General features: G+C 33.4%; 1 protein-coding gene across 7 annotated transcripts in view; it reads left to right on the forward strand.

Annotated features, from left to right (window-relative positions):
- LRBA (LPS responsive beige-like anchor protein) overlaps nucleotides 1-21,968 on the forward strand; it is a 772,087-nt gene that overhangs the window by 202,111 nt on the left and 548,008 nt on the right. For all 7 annotated transcript variants that reach the window (XM_040472514.1, XM_040472528.1, XM_040472537.1 and 4 more), the window contains exons 25-31: nucleotides 691-844; nucleotides 1,246-1,426; nucleotides 5,080-5,207; nucleotides 5,708-5,815; nucleotides 9,579-9,738; nucleotides 12,837-13,284; nucleotides 20,089-20,222. In XM_040472514.1, coding sequence (XP_040328448.1) covers nucleotides 691-844; nucleotides 1,246-1,426; nucleotides 5,080-5,207; nucleotides 5,708-5,815; nucleotides 9,579-9,738; nucleotides 12,837-13,284; nucleotides 20,089-20,222 — 1,313 coding nt within the window. The remainder of the gene's footprint in view (nucleotides 1-690; nucleotides 845-1,245; nucleotides 1,427-5,079; nucleotides 5,208-5,707; nucleotides 5,816-9,578; nucleotides 9,739-12,836; nucleotides 13,285-20,088; nucleotides 20,223-21,968) is intronic.

Genomic DNA, 21,968 nt, shown 5'->3' on the forward strand with positions numbered 1-21,968 from the left:
TGATAGGGTTTTATTGAATTAACTTTTATTGGCCATTGTAGAAATGAGCTACCCAGTCTGAATTACAAAAAACGGAAAATCAGAGATTTTTCTTTTAAAAAATGTGCTGAAGATTTCCTGTAGCATAAAAGCTAAGTTGGTTTATCTATAAGTACTAAAAATAAAAAAAATTGGACTCTATAACACCCAATTTTCCAATGTAGTTTTGGTATAGGAAATCTGTATATTTCAGATTATCTATTGTATGATTTATGTTTTTGAAATGCCTAATTGGTTTATTGTTACTTGTATACTACACTTATCCTGTTTAAAAGCATGTTATGGCTTTATCTAAGAAAATGTTAGTAGAAAATTTATTTTTATTTGCACATTTAACACCATTTGCCTCTTAGTTTTTGCTATGTGACTTCTCAATTTTGTTCCCAGTTGAAGATAATTCAACTTTTTATATACAAGATGAATAGTATTATATGTTTCAGCACTGAAAAGGGGCATGGATAGTAACTCCTGATATGAAATGGTCTACATCTTGTGAAGAAGTACATCCCCAACATGTCTGCTGTATCATTATCATTACCTCAGCTTTAAAGACGAAGCAAATGCACTGTCTTATCCTCCCTCCCCTCAAGTAGGCAAACTGTGATTTCCTTTCTTTAGCTTTATCAGTAAACATCATTTATCTTTGGACAGCCATTCAACAAAGACAGTTATGGACTTCGTGAATAGCAGTGATAATGTCATCTTTGTACACAACACAATTCATCTCATCTCTCAAGTGATGGACAATATGGTCATGGCTTGTGGGGGTATACTGCCATTGCTTTCAGCTGCTACATCGACTACAGTAAGGATTTAACTACTCTATAAAATTGGTGTGAAAATGCTACTGTTATGCATCTTTGTTAACACTTGAATGTGGTGGTTACTATGCATCATAAGTGCATTAAGCCAAAAGTAACAGTATCTTTTACAGTTACCTGAAAGGACCTTAGAATCTGTTCCAAGAATGAAAGAACTAAAAACTACGTTGATTTCTTAGGTATGAGTCAGCTAGAGAATATGATTGGTGGTGGTTCACCTGTACTTTTCTGTTGCCTTCTTTTTAGATGAAAAAGGAAAACATTCTGTTGAACTAGATTTCTGAAAGCTGGCTTTTTATAAAACTTAGAAATTTGGGGAATGTATCCAAGAAAATTAGATTTTTATCAAAATATAGATATAAATTTCAAATTCTGTTCCTTACAGCATGAGCTGGAGAATATAGAACCTACTCAAGGCCTTTCAATAGAAGCCTCTGTGACATTTTTGCAGAGGCTAATCAGCCTTGTGGATGTGCTTATATTTGCAAGTTCTCTTGGCTTTACTGAAATTGAAGCTGAAAAAAATATGTCTTCTGGAGGAATTTTGCGACAGTGTCTCCGACTAGGTGAGCTGTTAAAACCTATCAGGAATTTACTTTAAAAATTTTCAGTTATCTTGACATATTAGATTGAAATTATCTTTTATCTGTTGTTGGGAAAATGAGTACTAGGCAATTTGTCATATGCTTTTTTTTAATCTCCAAAGAGTGAAGACTATCTAAGTACTATGCTTATAGTAGTAGTTATAAAATTGGCTAGAGGAATGACATGTTTTAAAAAATCTCAGTTGATTGTGGTCACCATTACCCCTCCTCCTCTGATCTTTTTTTGCTCAAAAATGGTGCTTCTCAGATTTTAAGATGATTCATACACAAGAAATCACCATAGCATCTTGTTAAAATGCAGTTAGTATGGGGTGAGGTCTATAATTGCCTAACATCCCAGGTGATGTTGAAACTTCTATCTTACAAACTATACTTGAGTAGCAAGATTCTAAAACTAGCATCATTCAAGTACAGCCTTTATCCACATGAGCCATGGTAATTTGTTGGAACAGTTCCTGAAATCTAGATCTCTATTCTCCTGGAGGCATTTCTTGCTTAGGTAAAAGTTAAAATACATAAAGAATTTTTAATGTCATCAGGGCTTCCTTAGGTGAAGCAAAATATTTTCTCTGGGCAGAAGGTTTCCTGCATCTAGTTGTAAATACTGAGGTTTTGTTAATGATTTGCTTATTAAATGGAGAGAAGCAGGTAGGAAGAGGTGGTTGAAGAAATGGAAGCAAAACCACTAGGAACCATTGCCACATGAAGAGAGATCAGAAATAAGGCACCTGTGGAAATGTAACACTAAAGGTGGAAAATCTCATTGTTAATGAAATATTTTCCCATTTTTAGCAGGAGTATCTGTTATATAAGCTGAGATATATTTAGACTTTTTTGGTGCACTGATTATGTTTTGATTACTCAAAATGCTATTCAAACTACTTTTCAACTTGGGATGCTCTAAAGAACTTGATGTGACAGTTTTTAGAAATTTGTTTTAAAATTTTAATTAAGAGATTCAAATGGTAAGTATAAGAAAACAAAAACTGTCATTTATTGACTACACTTGTTATTGCAGATTTCCAATGAGTCAGCAATTATTTTCTTTTATTCATGAGGATATTTGAGATCAGAGAAATTAGGAAATGTATTAAAAATCCAAAAGCTGTAGTTGGTGAAGTTAGAATTTGAATATAGTTTAACTTGTTTTCCTACATATTCTGTTGTAACATACTTCCTTGAACTTTCTATTAGTAATATAATTAAACTATTTTGACTCCATTGCTTTTGTGTATGCCATTTTTTTAAACGTTGCCACTTTCCTATAAAGAGTATACTTCTGGAATTAAAAATACAAGGCTATGCTATCAATGTGTCACTACACTCAAGTATTCCGAAATTAGGGAAATACTCATTTTCATAATTTGATCTACCCCAGCATCATGTCTTTTTATATATGGAAGTGAGATTCTGAAAACTATTTGTTCAAAGTCTTTAATAGAGTATGGTAAGCTTGGTAAACAATCCAAGTGTTTGATCCCTGGTCTCCTCATTCCTGTTCTTTCCTGAGGTTGGAGGTGAGAAGGCAGGATGGCAACAGTTAAGAGTAGCTTCTACTACTGCAACTGCTGAGTGTGATAGGTTTTTAACTTTGCGATACCCAAACTTGATTTTATGCAACCTGGGACAAAAAAGTGCAAAAGTTATTTTTCTGGGCCTGATTTCAAATTTGAGAGTCATTTTCCATACTCTCTTGCCCTCCCTCCCTCACTATATTCCTTGTTTCCTTTTCCCCAACTTTTGTTGCTGTCTTGCACTTACCTGAATACTTTCCTGTTTCAGTTCTATGCTAGCCATAGGATAGTCTGGTAGTAGTTAGAGTCCCCAGAGAAGTTTGCCATTTTGTTCTTAATTTGCTCTCCTACTCTTGTTCAGTTCATATAGCCTGAGTGCTACTGATCTGATTAAGAACTGAGATGATTCACATGATACTAAGCATTTCATAGTCATGTTTGCATTACCTAATTCATCATTTAAACTTCAAAATTAATTTCTAAATAACCCGAGTAACTGATGGGGGACACATTTAGAGAGGTAGTTTTTTGAACAGGTGATTCATTTAATTTACTACTTATTTTAAGTTGTTGAAAATGTTCCAACCAAATTCTAGAATTTACATAACTCACAGGTTAGCAAACAGTGTTATTGCAGGCTCTTTAAAATTTCATAATCATAAGTTATATATAACATGAGTACTATAGGATTTATGCTCAGAGAAGGTCACCATTTTAAGAGTATAATATTGGTGAAACTGTTCAGTTAAAAACAAAAACAAAAAAAGGTTAATATCTGGTAGTAATATACTGGAACATCAAATCTTCAGCAAAGATTTGGAGATCCTTAGGCTTATAAATGTGTTGGTTTCTACTGGATGAAATTATTATTATTATTATTATTATTATTATTTTATTTATTTATTTTTTACCGTTTATTTATTTTTGAGAAACAGAGAGAGAAAGAGCATGAGCAGGAGAGGGGCAGAGAGAGAGGGAGACACAGAATCCGAAGCAGGCTCCAGGCTCCAGACTCTGAGCTGTCAGCACAGAGCCTGATGCGGAACTCGAACTCACAAACTGCAAGATCGTGACCTGAGCCAAAGTTGGATGCTTAACCGACTGAGCCACCCAGGCGCCCCAAAATTATTTTTATTATTATTATTATTTTGAGTATAGTTGACACACAATATTACATTAGTTTCAGGTGTACAACTTAGTGATTTGACAGGCTTATACATTAGGCTAGGTCCAGTTACGTTGCTATTACAATATTATTGACTGTATTCCTTATGCTCTGCTGTTTATTCCTATGACTTAGTCATTCCATAGTTGGAGGCCTACATCTGTCTTTCCCCTTCACTCATTTGGCCCATTTGCCACTGCCCTACCCTCTGATAACCATTAGTTCTTTGTATTCATAGACCTGATTATGCTTTTATTTGTTTATTAATTTTTTTTTAGGTTCTATTTATGAGTGGAATCGTACGGTATTTGTCTTCCTCATTCTGACTTATTTCACTTAGCATAATACTGGAGAGGCTATTTTGGACTTTATTAATTACAGTCTCTTTTCTGCCCCCCACCTTTTAAACGGTTTTAATGAAAACCAGTTAAAAGTAGACTCTGTAAATATTTTCTGTAAATGTTCTACCTTTTATCAGTCTCTATAAATATGTTGCTATAGTGATAGACCATAAGAAATACATGCAAGTTTTAAGTTTAACTATTTTACTTTGATGAAGGTGATAGGTTGTTATTATAGACTAGTTCATAGCAGTGTGATTTGCTTTCTCTTTTTTCCTACTTTTCAGTTCTTTTCTTCCCTATCTTTTCCTTAATAAAAGATAATTCCACTTTAGCTTAGGTAAGCTCTAAGAAACACTAGCCTGTTGATTTAGTTCCCTGAAATGATTCTCTCTTAGCAGTGGGCCCTAACAGTGTAGCTAACAAAGTCACAAAACAAACACTAGGTGATAGAGTCCAGGAACATTGTAGGAATTTGCTGAAAGTAATCTGTTTCAAATAAAAGCTTATGTAAATCATATTATGTAGGTGATTTTTATCAATTCCAAAATCTTAAATAAAATTTTCTGGCCCAATCTTTTCCTTAAATTACAGTGTGTGCTGTGGCAGTTAGGAATTGTTTAGAGTGTCAGCAGCATTCACAGCTGAAAGCCAGAGGAGATACAACCAAGGGCCAGAAAACAGTACACAGCCTGATTCCCATGGGGAAATCTGCCACAAAGGTAAGCATATAGAATAATTAATTTAATAAAAAAGTACCTCTTACTTTATGATTAAGATCTTAGATTTAGTTGTTCATTTCAACATAAAGTTAAGTAAATCTGACAAAGGTTCTAAAATAGTTATTTTAGTCTGTGGACATAACATTCAAATATTTGTGTTTAAATATACAGTAAAGATTTGCTTATACTTAATCTTGTCTGCTTTTCCAAGTGTTTACTTTTCTTGTGTCTTTGATATGTCAAATATGTCAATTTCCTTTGGATATGTCAATTTGTATTTCATGAACTTGGTGAGTTAGCATGCAGTTTGATTTTTCCTTTATGGCTTCCTTCTGTGACCCCCACCTCTATCCCAGTACCCCTAAAAAGAAGACAGAAGGAAGTAGGAAAAATAAGCTAGGAGAAACAATGTTACAGCCTTTTTTTTCCTGGTTCTTGGAATACTGTGCTAATATTTTAAAATGTCTGTGTAATACATATATATTTTTTGTCTTAAATAGAGTCCAGTGGACATTATAACTGGTGGTATATCTCCAGTAAGAGATTTTGACAAGCTCCTACAAGACATGGATATTAATCGGCTTAGGGCAGTTGTCTTCAGAGACATAGTAAGTTACAGTATTTCTCTCACATACTCTTAGCTGATACATATTTCTACCTAGGCCCAAAGTATTGAAAGGAAAAACTTTCTGTGATATAAAACAGTTGAATAGAGATAAGAAGGACTAGAACCAATTCTCATGACAATAATTTTAGAATCTTAGAATATTGGACAGTACTATTTATATAAGTGGAATTAATATATCACAGTAATGATACTGAAAAGAATAAAACGTTATTACATATTAAGCACTGTAAGTGCTTCACATGCACTAAGTCCAATGACTTCTTGAGTTGTGTACTTTTGTAATTCTCATTTTATATATGAGGAATCTGAGGCAGAGAGCTTGAGTAACTTGTTCAAGTTAATGGAGCTAGTAAATGATAGGATTCCAGCCCAGCAGTCTTAAACTCCAGAATCTACGCTCTGAAAGTAATGAAATGTTCAAATTCTGAATGGCATATTATTTTTACTGAATATTGGATGTTTTTCCCTCAAACAACTAGAATTACAATAATGAAATGTGGCAGTTTTAATTTTTAAAAAATGTTTGTTTTAGTTGATTTTGACATATGGCGCAGTTTTCATGTATAAATTGTAAAGTCATATAAGAAAGTCTAAAGAATAAAGAAAGTATGAAGATGAAAATAAAAATTATTTGGGGGTGCCTAGGTGTACAGTTGGTTAGGTGTCTGACTCTTGATTTTTGACTTGCTCAGGTCCTAATCCCAGGGTTGTGTAGGACTCCATGCTGGGTGTGGAGCCTGCTTAAGATTCTCTCTCTTCTCTCTCTCTCTCTCTCTCTCTCTCTCTCTCTCTCTCTCTCTGTGCCCCTCCCCTGCTCATGCTCTTTCTCTGTCCAAAAATTATATATTATATATATATATATTTGTAGTATTACATTTGTAATATATATTTACATATATTTATATATATAATATATACAATATATATGTAATATATATATACAAATATAGTATATATTTGTAGTATTATCATTACTTAATAATTATTAAACACTTACTGCATTTAGTACTAGATGTTCTATTTTACATGCAAGTCTTTTTATAAATTTTATAACTTTTTTTTTTAATATGAAATTTATTGTCAAATTGGTTTCCATACAACACCCAGTGCTCATCCCAACAGGTGCCCTCCTCAGTGCCCATCAGTTTTAATTTTCTCTCCTCTTTTTGTAGGGTCTTGGTGCTCTTTTGAGTTCTCAACCAAGTTTTGTACACATATACAATTTGTTAATAGTAGTTGTAGTTAATAGTTATTACCTATAGTTAGCAGTTACTGAATGTTTACTGTGTTTTAAGCATGGAAATGGATGCTCTGTATCATTTAATTCATGTAGTAATCCTATGAGAAAGATGGAAGTGTTAGGTTAAATATTATGGTTAAGATCACACAAATAATAAGAGATGGAAGTGGGTTAAGGACCTAGGGAATGTGGTTCTTGGAATTTTGATCTTAACCATTAGGTGTGTTGCCTCCTTAGATCTCCATATATTTACTTTTTGATAGCTCTTATTATTCCTTTTGTTAAGAAACCATCAACTGTTTTTTTTTCCCCCCAAACCCACTGACTGTGGTTTTTTTTGGGACCAAATATTGTTGCTACTTTCCTTTTCTTTGGTTGAGTCTATTGCCCCATAGCTTTGTTTTTCCTACAGTGATTTTTAAAAATCTATAATAAGTAATATAATTCTTTTGCTTTAAATATTCTTTAATGGCTTCCCATAGTACTTGAAATGAAAATTCCTCGTCTTGGCTCTTTGTGATTTGGCTCTTTGGAACTTTGTAACAAGTTTTTATGTCAGGATATTTGGACAGAGAATTAGAGTATCTCTTATATTTAACATGTAATTTTTAAAAGTAATTAATAACTAAAATTTTTTTTTTGTAATTAAAAGATTTTTATAATCATAGGAGTTTTAGAAAAAAGACTGTGTTTCCCAAACTATATCCCAGAGTCTCTTTTAGCATAATCCAATTTTGATGAAAAAGGAAATGACCTTAGATTGGCAATATAAAGAAGTTACCACCCTGAGGTTAAGTGCTAAACTTTGTAAACGTTCTAATCTGAGTTCACATTTGCTTTTTCAGTTACTATATGCCTTTAGGTCAATTATTCTTCTAGGCCTCATCTTGTTAAAAGGGGTTAATGAATGTGTTTGAACTACATAGTACAGTGCCCGGTCCATTATAAGTATTCAGTAAGTGATACCTACAGTTGAAAACAAATTTATTTGGGGATAAAAGGCTGAAACATAAATATCTATGGGATGTTTCTTCTTTGGACAGAAATTAGGCTTATTCTATAAACTTCATACTGTAATAACTAAATATTGAACATATTAATGTGCTAAATAAGTATTTAGATAGTCATATAAATAATTTGTATAGATTAAGAAGTTAGAATCAAGTAAGTTATTTGCCTACATTTTTAGTGCCAACATCATTAGCAGCAATTATTATAATAGTGCCAGTATTGTGGGGCAGTAGAACACAGGAGTGTTTGGAGAAAAGGAATGGTTAATAAAACAGGAAAATGTACATTTATCTTTTCCATCAAGGCTAATAAGGTCTTATATATGAGCCTAAAGAGTATCATAGATTCTTTACAGATTAATATTTGTATTAAATGGAAATGCTCAGGTTGAACGTGATATCTCGTTCCTTCCCAGAAATTATGTCAAAAAACATTTGACACTAGCTAATTGACTTTGTTTCATTTGCACCGTTAGTTGCCATTTATTTATCTGCTAGGCAACAGTGTTCTTTGTTTTCCTTATTATAAGTTTTCTGCTACTCACGGTACCTCTGGTTTTCAGAATTTGATGGACAAGTTTAAGTTTTTCCTTTAAGTGCAAACCTATTGTGAAAAATATTCAGAATAGTGATGTGTGCAGGGTCCCTTTGAAGATGGAGTATTGGACTAGATGAAGAGGTCATCAGTATACTGACATGTAGGTGATCTGTAGAGCTATGATGAAGCCCTGACCTCTTCTAGAGGTCAACGTAGTTTGTCCTTTTCTTTCTGGCAGACACTATATTTTCAATCTTAGACACTTGGTTGTCTGTACTATTTAAAATGCTCTTGAGAATTCCTTTGGCATCTTGTTCTGTATCTGATTACCTTGCTTTTTTTCTCTTGGATGTTTGCCTTTTAGGAAAATTGTTAATTCTGATTTTTTTTTTGCATATTCTTTTTTTTTTTTTTCTAAGTTTAGAGAGAAGGAGAGAGAGAGAGAAAGAAAGCACAAGTCAGGGAAAGGGGCATAGGGAGAGAGAGAATCTTAAGGAGGCTCCATGCTCAGTGTGGAGCCTGATGTGGGGCTTAATCCCTTGACCCTGAGATCATTACCTGAGCCCAAATCAAGAGTCAGACTAAGCCACCCAGGCACCTCTGCATATTTTAATTCTTATGATTAGAAGTAAAAATAGTTATACATATGTAATGATAATTGCTTTTTGATTAATCTTACAAGGTATATTATGCCATATGTCTTCCGACTGAGTTACCTCATTTTAAAAACAAACCAAATTCTCTGTTTCCATGTTTCACAAGTATTAAAAACTCTCATTTACAGGCATTTTTCCAAGACTCTTTGCCTAATCTTTGTTGAGGTGAATTTATCATTATTTTCAGTGTATGTCAAAAGATTTTTGGATGTATTTTATATGTAAATATTGTCATGTAAAATAAGATCGAAACATGTTACTTAATAGTGGCATGATCAACTACTTTTATTTTTCCCTAGGAGGATAGCAAACAAGCTCAGTTTTTAGCCTTGGCAGTTGTATACTTCATCTCTGTTCTTATGGTCTCAAAGTACAGAGACATTTTGGAACCCCAAAATGAAAGGCGTAACCAGTCGTTTAAAGAAGCTGGTAGTGAAAGTGGGAATTTATCACTTCCTGGTAAGCTTCCATATTTTATTCTCTGGGATCCAAAGTTCAAGTAAAACATTACCTAATAGTTAAAATATTCTGGAATTTAAATCCATTTATTTATAAAGTGAGAGTATATATTTTTAAATTAATAACTATATATTTCAATTTATATTAAGTACCGTGTAGTTAATTGCAGTTGGGAGATGATTTTTTTTTTTTAAATGAGCCATTTAATTAAAACATAAGTGAGAAAATGTTATCTTTTACAAATACCATGTTAAACATTTTTGTTTGCCTTGGCATTTATTGTGAAGAAGAAATAATTCATATTTCTCTATAAGAGGCAGATTTGCTAATAAATAACAGTAATAACTAGAGGTGTAGAGTAGCTGCAAGTTATAGATGTATAGGTAGAGAAGCACCTTTTGCAGTCATAGAAGTAGCTACCACTTAGTGGAGGTGATTTATTTATTTAATAAGCATTCATTCAGTACTGACTAGGTATTTGGGTATATTCATGAACAAAAGAGGAAAAGAACGTCAGCCTTCTTGGAGCTTATATATTCTTGTGAGAGGAGATCAAAAAGAAGAAATAGATGTACTAAATAAATTGTATAGTATTTTAGAAGGTGGTAAGTTCTAAGAAATGATAAAATTGAACAGAGAAAAATTTCAGGAATGATTAAGAGATATGGAGTGTGGGTTTTTACTCTAAGGAAAATGGAGAATTATTTGAGTGTTTTGAGATAGCAGTTGACAATTGACTTAAGTTTTTCAAAGTAACACTTGGGATTCTGTAGGGAGAATACATTCTAGAGGGCAAGGATGAAAAACAGTGTTTTAGTTGTGTACTTCTGTATAACTATTACCTCAAAGTTCAGTGGCTAAAGCCATAACTGTTTTAGTTTTGTTATCATGATTCTGTGAATTTAATTCATATAGGGCACAGTGAGTATCATTCATCCCTGCTCCAGATGATGTTTGTTGGGGTTGTAAAGTCTGAGATGGCTTTTCTACTCATACATCTAGTGCCTAGCAAGGATGGCTCCAAGAGCTGAGGCTGACTGACTCGAAATGGCTCAGCTGGGATTATATGTCTGGGTCCTTGATAATTGTTCTTAGTAAATTCTTTGGTTTTCCTCCATTAGTTCGGAGGGCCTCTATCTTTGTATAGTCTCTATACATGTTCCCTCTAGCAAGGTAGCCAGCTTGCTTACAGAGGTGTTCAGGGATTCTGAGAAATGCTCAAGCTGCCAGATCTTTGTAAAGCTTGAGCACAGAACTGGCCCAGTGCTAATTCTGCCTCATTCTGTTGGTTAAAGTAAGTGAGGCCCAGCCCGAATTCAAGGGAGTGAATACCAGAACGCATGGAGCAACAGAATTATTAATATAACAGTCTAATACAACCAGTTGGGAGGATATTGCAATAATCCAGGAAAGAGTAGATTTTGGGAGGACTAAAATGGTAGTTGTAGAGTAGTGAGCATTTGTCAGATTCTGGATATATTTTGATGGTAGAGCAGGATTTATTTATTTATTTATTTATTTATTTATTTATTTATTTATTTATTTATTTATTTAAATACATGAATTTATTGTCAGATTGGTTTCCATACAACACCCAGTGCTCATCCCAAAAGAGAGAGAGCAGGATTGAAAATACTAGGTGCAATGTCATCAAGATGCAATGTCATTAAGAATGATTATAAGGTGTACTTGGATAGACTGAAAGTTAAAAATATTCAGGGAAAAATAAATTCAGTTTTCACCATGTTGAGTTTGAGATATCTTTTAGACATACAAGATGTAAAGAAGGCACTTATAAATAAGTATGTATTGTTTTGTTTGTACAGTAGTGTTGTAAAACTTTAAGAGTGAATGAGATCACTCAAGGGAGTAAATATTGTTAGGGAAGATAAGTATTAAGTCCCTCCAACTTAAGAAATCAAGGAGAAAAATAAGTGAAGGGAATTAAGAAGGAACAACCAGGGAGGTAATAGATAAAGAATGAGAAGAGCATAATGTCCTATTAGCAAAGTGAAAAAAGTATTGGCAAGTTAGAGGGAATAATCCTTTGTTGGTGCTGTGTCAAGTGCTGAGGACTGACCATTGGAGTTATCAAGATGGAGGTTTTTGGTAACCATTGGATTTAGGAAGATGGAGCATTTTTGTTGGGATGCAGTGAATGCCTGATTAGAGGGAATGAGTCAGAGAGTAGGTGATGCTCCTTGTTGAACTAGATTTTAAAGATTATTGAATTATTCTTGCATATAGGAAGGATGACATGTGTTTTTTTTTAGCAAGTAGAAACTGTGTTTGAGGTAGAAATCTTGGAATTACTGTCCCGAGAAATGGCAATGTATAAAGGCACAGAAGCCCCAAATGTTGTCCCATGTTTAGCAGATTGCACGTAATTTGATGTTATAAAGTGTGATGGCATGAGTAGCAGAAGATAAAGTTGTAAATTAATAGTAATCTGATAAATAGTTGATGACCTACTACGTGCCAGGCATTGTTATGGGCCCAGGCATGGTTATAGGTACTGGACATGAAGTGTTAAAGAAGACAAATTCCCTGCCTTTATTAAATTTAAATTCTATCAGACTCATTATTAAAGAGTCTTATACTTTATCAAGGATTTTGGATTTTTTCTTCTAGGCCAATGGCTTTCAGCCTTGTGTTGCTATCCATTGGTATGTCATGGTCAGTTTGGCAGTTTTTTCTTAGTTTATTATCATTTATTACTTTTATTATTCTCATTGTTTTATTGAAACATCTATTTTGTTGTTATACTCAGTATATTACATGCATCTATTATTACATAGATTATGTAATTTATTTTTGCCTTTTATTAAAACATGCCATATATTTCCTAATTTAAAATACTAGATGGTGGGGTGGGTTAAATAGGTGTTATGATGAGCACAGGGTGATGAATGGAAGTGTTGAATCACTATATTGTACACCTGAAACTAATATAACTATATGTGAAACTAACTGAAATTAAAATAAAAACTTTAAAAAATAAATAAAGTAGTAGATAGCTGTTAGGGCTGGATGTACCTTTTAAAAATTGCTTCTAAATTTTTTTTTTGTTTATACTTTTCCTTTTGTTTCTTGGTAAGATGTAGAAAATGCACCATCAGCATTCAGTCCACCAACCCCAGCATTGGTGGAAGAATCTGAAAGCACGTCATCTGCTCGGAGGAGGGACTCAGGCATTGGGGAAGAAACAGCTACTGGCTTAGGAAGCAGTGTGCATGTAGCTCCTCTGATAGCACCTCCAAGTGTCAGTGCAGGCCCAGATGCAATCAGCGAGGCGCTGTGCACTCTTTCTTTAGAAGTCAATAAAACTCAGGAAGCCAGAAATGATGGAGGAAATGAGTCGGATAACAAGGCTGCACCATCGGTTTCAGTTTCAAAAAATGTCAATGTGAAGGACATTCTTCGAAGCTTGGTTAATATACCAGCAGATGGAGTCACAGTGGATCCTACCCTTCTGCCACCAGCCTGTCTTGGAGCTCTTGGTGATCTTTCTGTTGAACAACCTGTGCAGTTCAGATCTTTTGATAGGTACTGTAAATAGTCTTTTGTTTTGGTCTGCTTATATGTATAAAATTCAAAGGGTAAACAGGAACTTAATTTAACTCTGCTAAATTTTGTAGCTTCAACATTAGAAAGTGGTGTTTTGATCTAGTTTATAAAAATTACAAGGATGTTTTTGTTGTATAAAAGGCTTGTAAGTAGGCAACAAGGTATTCACATTTTTGTTTTTCATCATACCAATAAGATGATTTAAAAATAATATTTAATCTTAATGTTACATTGGCAAATTATATGGACAATCATTTTGTTTGTTATAAGTTAGAATTCGCCTTTACCTACACATGGTTACCTTTCACTCTTTTGCTGGCAGTACTGTGCCAGCCTTTGTGAAAAGAAGTCTGAATCTGTGGATTTCAACAGACTCAGGAATTCAGCAAGGTGTTCAGAGCTTGACAGCTTTAGAAAGCAGACTGTACATTCCTGACTTTAGGTTCTGCTGCCTAGTGAACCTTTTGCTAATATGCCTGAAATTTTTTTGTATATATTATTAAACTTTCTGAAATTCTACCTATAAGACATGTATGTATTGAGTTATTAAATATAGTCTTTTTCAAAGATCAGTATTTTATCTTGATATAAGCTCTAACTTATAGAGAAGTGCCAGTTAAAAGAACTTTTGTTTTTCCGGAGTAATTTGAAAGGAAGTTGACACAGTAATCCATCCCCTTTGAATATTTTATTGTATATTTTCTTTCCTTTATTTAAAAATTTTATTTTTTAGGGAGTGAGCGAGCAAGAGAGTGTGTGTGCTACTGGGGCAGGGAACAGAGAGAAAGAGAGAGAGAATCTGAAGCAGCACAGAGCTGGATGCCATGACCCTGGGATCATGACCTGAGCCCAAATCAGGAGTCAGACATGCTCAACTACCTGAGCCACCCAGGCGCCCCTCAAAGAGTATATTTAAAACTGTTTATAGCAATGGCTATATTTTGAGGGTGGGAAGAGGTGTACATAACTAGTTTTTAAAATATTCTCAATTTTTATAATTTGTTTAAATTTGTATTAATCTTAGATTGAGTAGTCAAATACTTGCGGGTAGATTTTTAAAAATAATTTATTTTTGAGAGAGAGAGAGGGTGCACGCGCATGCAAGTGGGGGAGGGGTAGAGAGGGGGACAAAGGATCTGAAGCCGCTCTGCTCTGACAGTAGTAAGCCTGATGTGGGACTCAAACTCATGAACCATGAGATCATGACCTGAAGTCGGACACTCAACCGACTGAGTCACCTAGGTGCCTCAAGGGAAAGTAGATTTTTCAATTTAATATATCTTACTAATATAGGCAAAGTTTCCTTAAATGTCCCAAATTTGAAAATTGTTGGCATTTATTTATTTTAAAGTTGTATAGGAATTAAATCTATGCTTTAGTATGTCTTCAGTGAGTGAGTTATAAATTTATTTAGGAAACCATGCCTCAGTAATACGTAGTAAGGGGTTTACTGAAATAGAATCCAGAGGGGGAATTTTTGTGATAGTGTTTTTCAGGATGTTATTTGGAACTTACATGTCTAGTATGCACTTAACATATTATCTGATGGCAAGCACAGTGCTCTGTTTTTTCCCCTTCTTTTTCTCAGCAAGAGACACCTTTTGAAAAACTATTTTCGTGCAGCTGTAGACCAGTGGAATATCTTTGGGAATTTCAAAGCATCCCTCTGATCATGTATTTATCTCTGGAATGCTGTGTCAGAAATCACAACTCTCCTCATATCTTAAGAATTATCAACTTCCAAGCAATAGCTGGAAAGTTTAGAGTAACAGCTACATGAGTGGAACCTTGCTGAAAGGCTGCCAGGTTGTGGGCCTTTGTGGATGGCAAGGTGTTTGTGTTCATTCCCATGCCAAAATTCTTGCTCTTATCTAATTTGAAGATCCTCTGTGGTGATTAGTGGATGCCAGGGATTTATCTTGATAAAGTTCAAGGGCTTGTCTGGCTTTTCAATTAGATCCTAAGGGAGTAAAGTGCTAGGCTTAAAATGCTCTTTTCTCCTTTAGTGAACTATTTGCATGCTAAATAAAATAGCATTTATGTGAACGTTTATGATATTTGAAACTGGTTACTGTTTTGAAATGGAACTTCTGAACCTTAGTGATCTGTAAGGCATTGTTGCTCTTTGTTGTGGCTAAATAAAAAGAAACTTTCACAGAGGTCTCCCTTGTTCATATAAAAAAAAGTCAAAAGTAAACACTTTCTGTGTGTTTAACTTTAGGAAAATTACTTCTTTCTCATCTGTAAAATGGGGATGATAATATGTAGTACTTAAATTCATGGATTGTTATAAATATAAATAATTCCTCTGTATTCTTAGTGCAGTGCCTCACAGATACTAATTATTCATTAAAGTTAGTGAGTTTGTAAAGAAAATTATAACATGTAAAGTCTTATACTTTAATATTTGGATTTTAATTGACAGTTTTGAAAAATAGCTTATAAAACTAAAAGACATATCTGTCTTACAAATTCTTTATGCCAAAAGTTTCAAGTGTTTTTTGTCAAAGTTGATAGCAGTTACTAAAAATCTAGAGTTATTTCCTTAAATATTAACAAGGATTTCTATCAGTCTCTTTAATAGAAACTTAAACTGCACCCTGAGAACAATGCCAGACATATCCCTAGAATCTCAAACTTGTGCCAGATGCACGTTGCATTTTCTTTGTGTTTTCCAAAGCATTTTAGAAAAACGTGAAATCTTAGTCCTTTAATGATCATTCTTAAGTAGTGGTAAATATAAATTTCTACAATTTTTAAACTGTTGGACATGCTTTATTAGTTTAAATTTGTACTTTCATACATGATAAATATGAGGGCTTAAAGATCACCTCTACTGGAGATTTTAGTCCTTCAATGTGGGTGGAAACTTTGTGATAATGAAAATAGTAAAGGAAAGGAAAATATCCTGAAGTCTGCTGACTGCTTTTTGTCCTTTCAATTATTATGACTTGGAATTTTCTTTGGTTTTATGTGGCCCAAAGCTGAAGCATAATTATTTTGCTTCCTCAGAAATGGTTTGAATCAAAATTTTTGGAAATGGATTCAGTTTATTTCCCACTTATGTACTAAGTGGGCTAAAGAAAGGAAAATTTATTCCATTTGTGAGCACATAGATATTTTATTTTGGTAGTAATACATGCATAATTTTATATCTTGGAAATCTTTACTACCATTGCTTATAGATGATTATACTATAGAATTGTGCTTAAATATTAAAATGATTGTGGTAATGGTTGCACAACTCTGTGAACATACTAAAAACCATTTAACTTTACACTTAAATTGTGTAATATGTGAATTACATATATCTCAATGAAACTTAAGAAAAAGGTCAATATGAGAAAACAGTTCAAATAAAAGCTCTTGTTTGGGCGAACTTGGAATTGTAGGGCATTTATGTTGGCAAGTTATTTTACCTGTCTGAGCTTTACTATTTTAATTTTTAAAGTGGAAGTAAAATGTAAGGGTTATTTGGAGAATTTAGTAGTAATTCTTGGCATATCATCGGTTTAATTCATAGCTATTAATGATTTATAAATTTATATAACAGAATAGTGTTATATAGTTTATATAACACAAAGAATAGTGCATTATGAATGTTGACTTGGAGACTCTGGGGAGGCTTACCTTAAAAAAATTTTTTTTAATGTTTATTTATTTTTGAGAGAGAGAAAGAGGGGGAGAGAAACAAAGCACGAATGGGGGGGGGGAGGGTAGCAGAGGGAGTGGGAGACACAGAATCTGAAGTAGGCTCCAGGCTCTGAGCTGTCAGCACAGAGCCCCACGTGGGGCTCAAATTCATGAACCATGAGATCATTTGAGCCAAAGTGGGAAGCTTAACTGACTAAGCCATCCTGGCACCCCTGGGGAGGCTTACCTTTAAACAAGGTTTTGAAAGGTCAGAAGGAAAAGTTTCCTAGCAAGCAGGGATAAAAGGAAGGCTGCTTGGCTGAGGAATAGTATATACAAAGGGTTGGAATTGTGAAATAACATACATGCTCAGGAATCATAAGAGCATATTGCAGAAATTTGTAAGGAATGCTGGATTAAATGTAAACTCATGTAGGTAGCCATACTTCAGATGTATTAGGGGTGAGAATATGAGACAGATCTTGGAAAATAAACATCTACTGAGCTGTAGTAAAGAATAAGTATTATACATGATTGAAAGAATTATTAATGGTAATAGGTTAAATGATTAGAAATTAGATCAAGGGGTTCCTGGGTGGCTCAGTTGGTTAAGTATCCAGCTTGATCTCAGCTCAGGTCTTGTTCTCAGGGTTGTGAGTTCAAGCCCTGTGCTGGGCTCCACGCTGGGTGTGAAGCCTACTTTAAAAAAAAAAAATGAGATCAAGGTTTTTGTTACCTTTAACTAACCATGCCTCTTGGACAGAGATTGTACATACTAAGGAACGAACATCTGTAGTAGATTTTTTTCTGTTACTAGTTTTACAACATTTTATTGCGAAAATGTTCAAATATACAGAAGAATTGTACAGTGAACATCCAGAGACTCCATCACTCTATTTACTTCATCATGTAATTCTCCCTATATACATTCCAGCGGACATCAGTTCACTTCATAAACATTTAACCATGCAGATCTTAAACTAGAGATCAGTACAGTTTTTTAAGGTAAAATGTACATGCATTGGAAGGCACAGATCTTAATGTGTATCATTTGATGAATTTTGACAGATTTGTACACCTGTGTGACCCAAGTCCTCAATCAAGACATTATCAGTCTTGGAAGTTCCTTCTTGCACATTCCCAGCCAATGACGGTCCCCATCCCCTAGATGCAGTTACTCTTCTGATTCCTTCCTACCATAGATTAGTTTTGCCTTTTCTAGAACTTCATGTGAAAGGAAATACAAAATCTGTGTTATGTATGAGGCTTTCTTCACTCACCATAATGCTTTTGAGATTCACCTATGTTACATTTATTAGTAGTTTCTTTTAATTGCTGAGGATCTTTTCGTATATAAGCTTATCACTTACTCATTTTTCTTTTGAAAGAATTCTGAGCTGTTTCTGGTTTTTGGCTATTAAATAAGGCCTCTTAAACATTATTGTACACATTTTTTGTGGGCATAAAGTTATCTTGAGGAAATTCCTAAGAGTGGAATTGCTGGTAGTTTTATTATGTCTTAAATTTCAGTTATGGAAAAAACAATTTCAGCTTTCTCAATACTATTTTCTGTTGCTCATTTCAGTGCTTACATATATGAGTGATCTAGGTCTTGCCAGTTCTTTCTTTTGGGAAGAAATGTGAAAGTAAATTCTGTATAGTACTCCTCACTCCAAAATAGGTTGCTAGGGAATGCAGCTAGAGATTTTCTTAAACAATAGGTTTATGAATTTCTGCCTCGAGTAGGAAATATATAAATTATTTTTGTATTGTTTTGAGTGTTCCCCGTGTGTGCACACACACACACACGGTCATATCTACTCCCCCTAAAGTCAATAGTCTTCATCTGATATAAGCTACTATGATTTAAGCACACCATTTTGGATTGAGGGCTCAGGTGGCTGTTGCTTCTATTTTTTAGTGTATAGTTAACATTGGCAGTCACCCTTATAATGATGTGACACCGGCTACCCCCAAGTACATTGAATAAACCATGCCTAACACAAGAGAACTTGATTTAATTGGCAACACTGTTTGCCATCACATGATAGGCATTGAAGTAAAACAGAACCTATTTCGCATTGCATTATCTCTCTTTGGTATAACAACAAAAACAAAATGTATTTTTGAGTTACTGGAATTACATAATTTCCACTTTTGAATACATTTATTGGGATCAAGTATCTAAGTAACTTTATTTAGAAACTGAATACTTTAAAGCTGTTAAGGGAATACTTGAAGCTTGCAGTTACAATATTGTCAACAAAAGATGTGATTAAATAAATTGAATGTTGAAGACTTTAGGCTTATGGTTAACACCAGGTAATTAAAAGTAAGCACTGCTGTGGGAGTGCATTATATATCAGCTGTCCTCTTTACCTCATTAACTGGGTTTTTGCATGTTTATGGAGCTAACTTCAATTAAAAATGCCTTTTAGTTATGCCTAATAAGGTCTTTTAGTTACTATTTGGGTATAAAGTATTACACTTTAATTGAAATTGGTGTATATAAATACCTGTGTTTGAATAATAGACAAAATGAATTTGATTATTTGGAATTTTTTGCATCTAGCTTTTATACCTATGCATTGTTTTTTTTCCATATAATGTGAAAAGATAGTCTTTGGGGGTTAAAAAGAGAAACTTGATTATGTAGGTTTTAAAAATTACTTATATCTGCATTTTTTTTTACCTTTAAGATTTCTAAGGTTTTATGATTTCAAATTAGTGGTGCTTTAAAATCCATGTAGAAACATGTTGAGTTTTCTGCTTCAATTCTGAGGTTAAGAAAAAGTTAATTACTTTTCCACTTGAGTGCCAAAATTCCTTTTTTATATACCTGTGGTTATTTTTTATTTAAGTTGGGTAATTAAAGATGATCATAAATTTAAAGAATATTGTATAGTAATTGTAAGTTCTATAAATGTAATGGATTATTGTATTTCCATAGAATATTGTCTTCATTCTAAAAAATTGAAATGCAAATAAATATGCCAAAATTGGAGAGATTTCTTTCTGAGAGAATATTCTAAATTGTACATCAAAATATAAATCAATAAGTTAAAAAAAGAAGTTTGTTTTCTATTTTGAAATTAATGTGATTAACTTGAGTGATGTTTCGTATTTTAAATTCTATTTACTTTATTACAGAAGTGTCATCATTGCAACAAAAAAATCATCAGTCTTACCTTCTGTACTTAATACGAGTCTCCCTACCAATGCAGTCAGTGTGGTTTCTTCAGTAGATTCACCCCAAGCTTCAGATGTAGGAGGAGAATCACCTGGTGAGTTAGTTATTAGTGATTTGAACAAATAAGTTTTTAGATTCCATTTTTGCAAAGTTAAGATATTTGGTTAGGCATGTTGTAAATCATTAACTTTCATGTTATACTGTTGATTGTTTTATAATTTTCTAAGTAAATTTGAGTAGTAGCAAATAAATTACATCAAGTATTTCAATATTTTCTCCACTTAAACATAATAATTTTTCTTAATGTGTAGTGATAAGAGGAAATGTTCACAGTTGGTTAAGTAAAAAAATATGTGCAATACTTTATATACCATGTAATCGTAGCTATGTGAAGTATATATCTTTTATATGTGAAAAAAAAGCTAGGCAACGTATGCTGAAACTACTAGATTATTTCCATGTAGTTGAACTACTGGCAATTTTGATGTTTTAAGTTTAATGTTAGTATCTTTTTCAGAATATTATCAGTATATCTGTATTATGTTTATACTTAGGAAAAAAATAGTTATTGATAAGAATTTTCCACCTGGAACTAAAATCTGCAGTAGTGGTACCGAATTTTGTCCTGCCTTATCTTTTGTTTTACTAAAAATTAAAAACAACAACAACAACAACAACAACAACATTTAGACCTTATTTTTTAGATTAGTTTTAGGTTACATAAAAATTGAGTGGTTAAATACAGAGTTCCATATACCACCTCAATGCCATTCCCTCCTTATTCCCTGTTTTTGACATCTTGCAGTAGTGTGGTACATTGTTAGAATATTTCTTCATTGTTTTAGTGAAAAAATATGAAAGAAAATAAGTAGAACTCTACCAGATTTTTGTTTTCCTGTTGCTCCATTATACTCTGATGCTTTTGTTTTTCTTGGGAAGAGAAACAATTTGGTAATCTATGTTGGGTTGGATGCTAATTTCTGTTCTTTCACCCCCATCCAAAACCCTTAAAAAAATCAACTGTGATTTTTCTAGATCTGCCTCAGTTGGGAAAAAGGCAGAAGTCACTAATATCTATGAAACTGTATGCCATCTTTTCAACTCAGTTATAGTGAATTTCTAGTAACTTCCCTGAGCAAATGTTTTAAGTTTTAGAGGTTCACTGTACACTGAGTAAAATATTTTCATCTTATTTTGAATACATTGCTCTTTTACTTCAGTTTATGGGACAAAGTAAGTAAGATCCTGTGATTTGTCTTAAATATATTTTTCAAAATTTAAATCATGCAGTCTTTAGAAGAGATAAGAGACAGCTGAGATAAATGGGCAGTATTGGATATAAAACGGTATGATAAATTTATTTCTGAAACATTGTAATTTTTCCAGTAAATCCATTATAATAGAAACTCACCCTGAAGAGCCATATCAAGAATTACAAAATAATTTGCTATTTTGAAGACTATAATTTTGGCAAACCCCCACAAAACCCTATATCCAGCTCATAATGTACTCTTTTCCCCCATTATTTAAATCTTGTATAATTTTCAGTGGTGATGTTTCTCATATAGTTCCCAGGTTTTCCCATTTTGTGCTATAATTGTTAGTTCTTTCCTTTTTCTTCTTAAAACCCTTGTATTAAAAAAAAAATTCCTCTCCAAGTCATTCCAAATCTTTGTGTTGATGGTCTTTGTTTTCATCATCTGTTTTTCATATCTGACTGTTCCTTTCCTCTTTCACTGTGCTCTTCTTGTCATTGTTATTTGGTGTCTCCAGTTTAGATTGGTATTTCTATTCCATTCTCTTAATTGCTGACATGAACATTACTGCCTTGATAAGGGAA

The sequence above is a fragment of the Herpailurus yagouaroundi genome, unplaced genomic scaffold (assembly GCF_014898765.1).
Source record: "Herpailurus yagouaroundi ecotype Mexico unplaced genomic scaffold, PumYag 28, whole genome shotgun sequence".
NCBI classification, from domain to species: domain Eukaryota; kingdom Metazoa; phylum Chordata; class Mammalia; order Carnivora; family Felidae; genus Herpailurus; species Herpailurus yagouaroundi.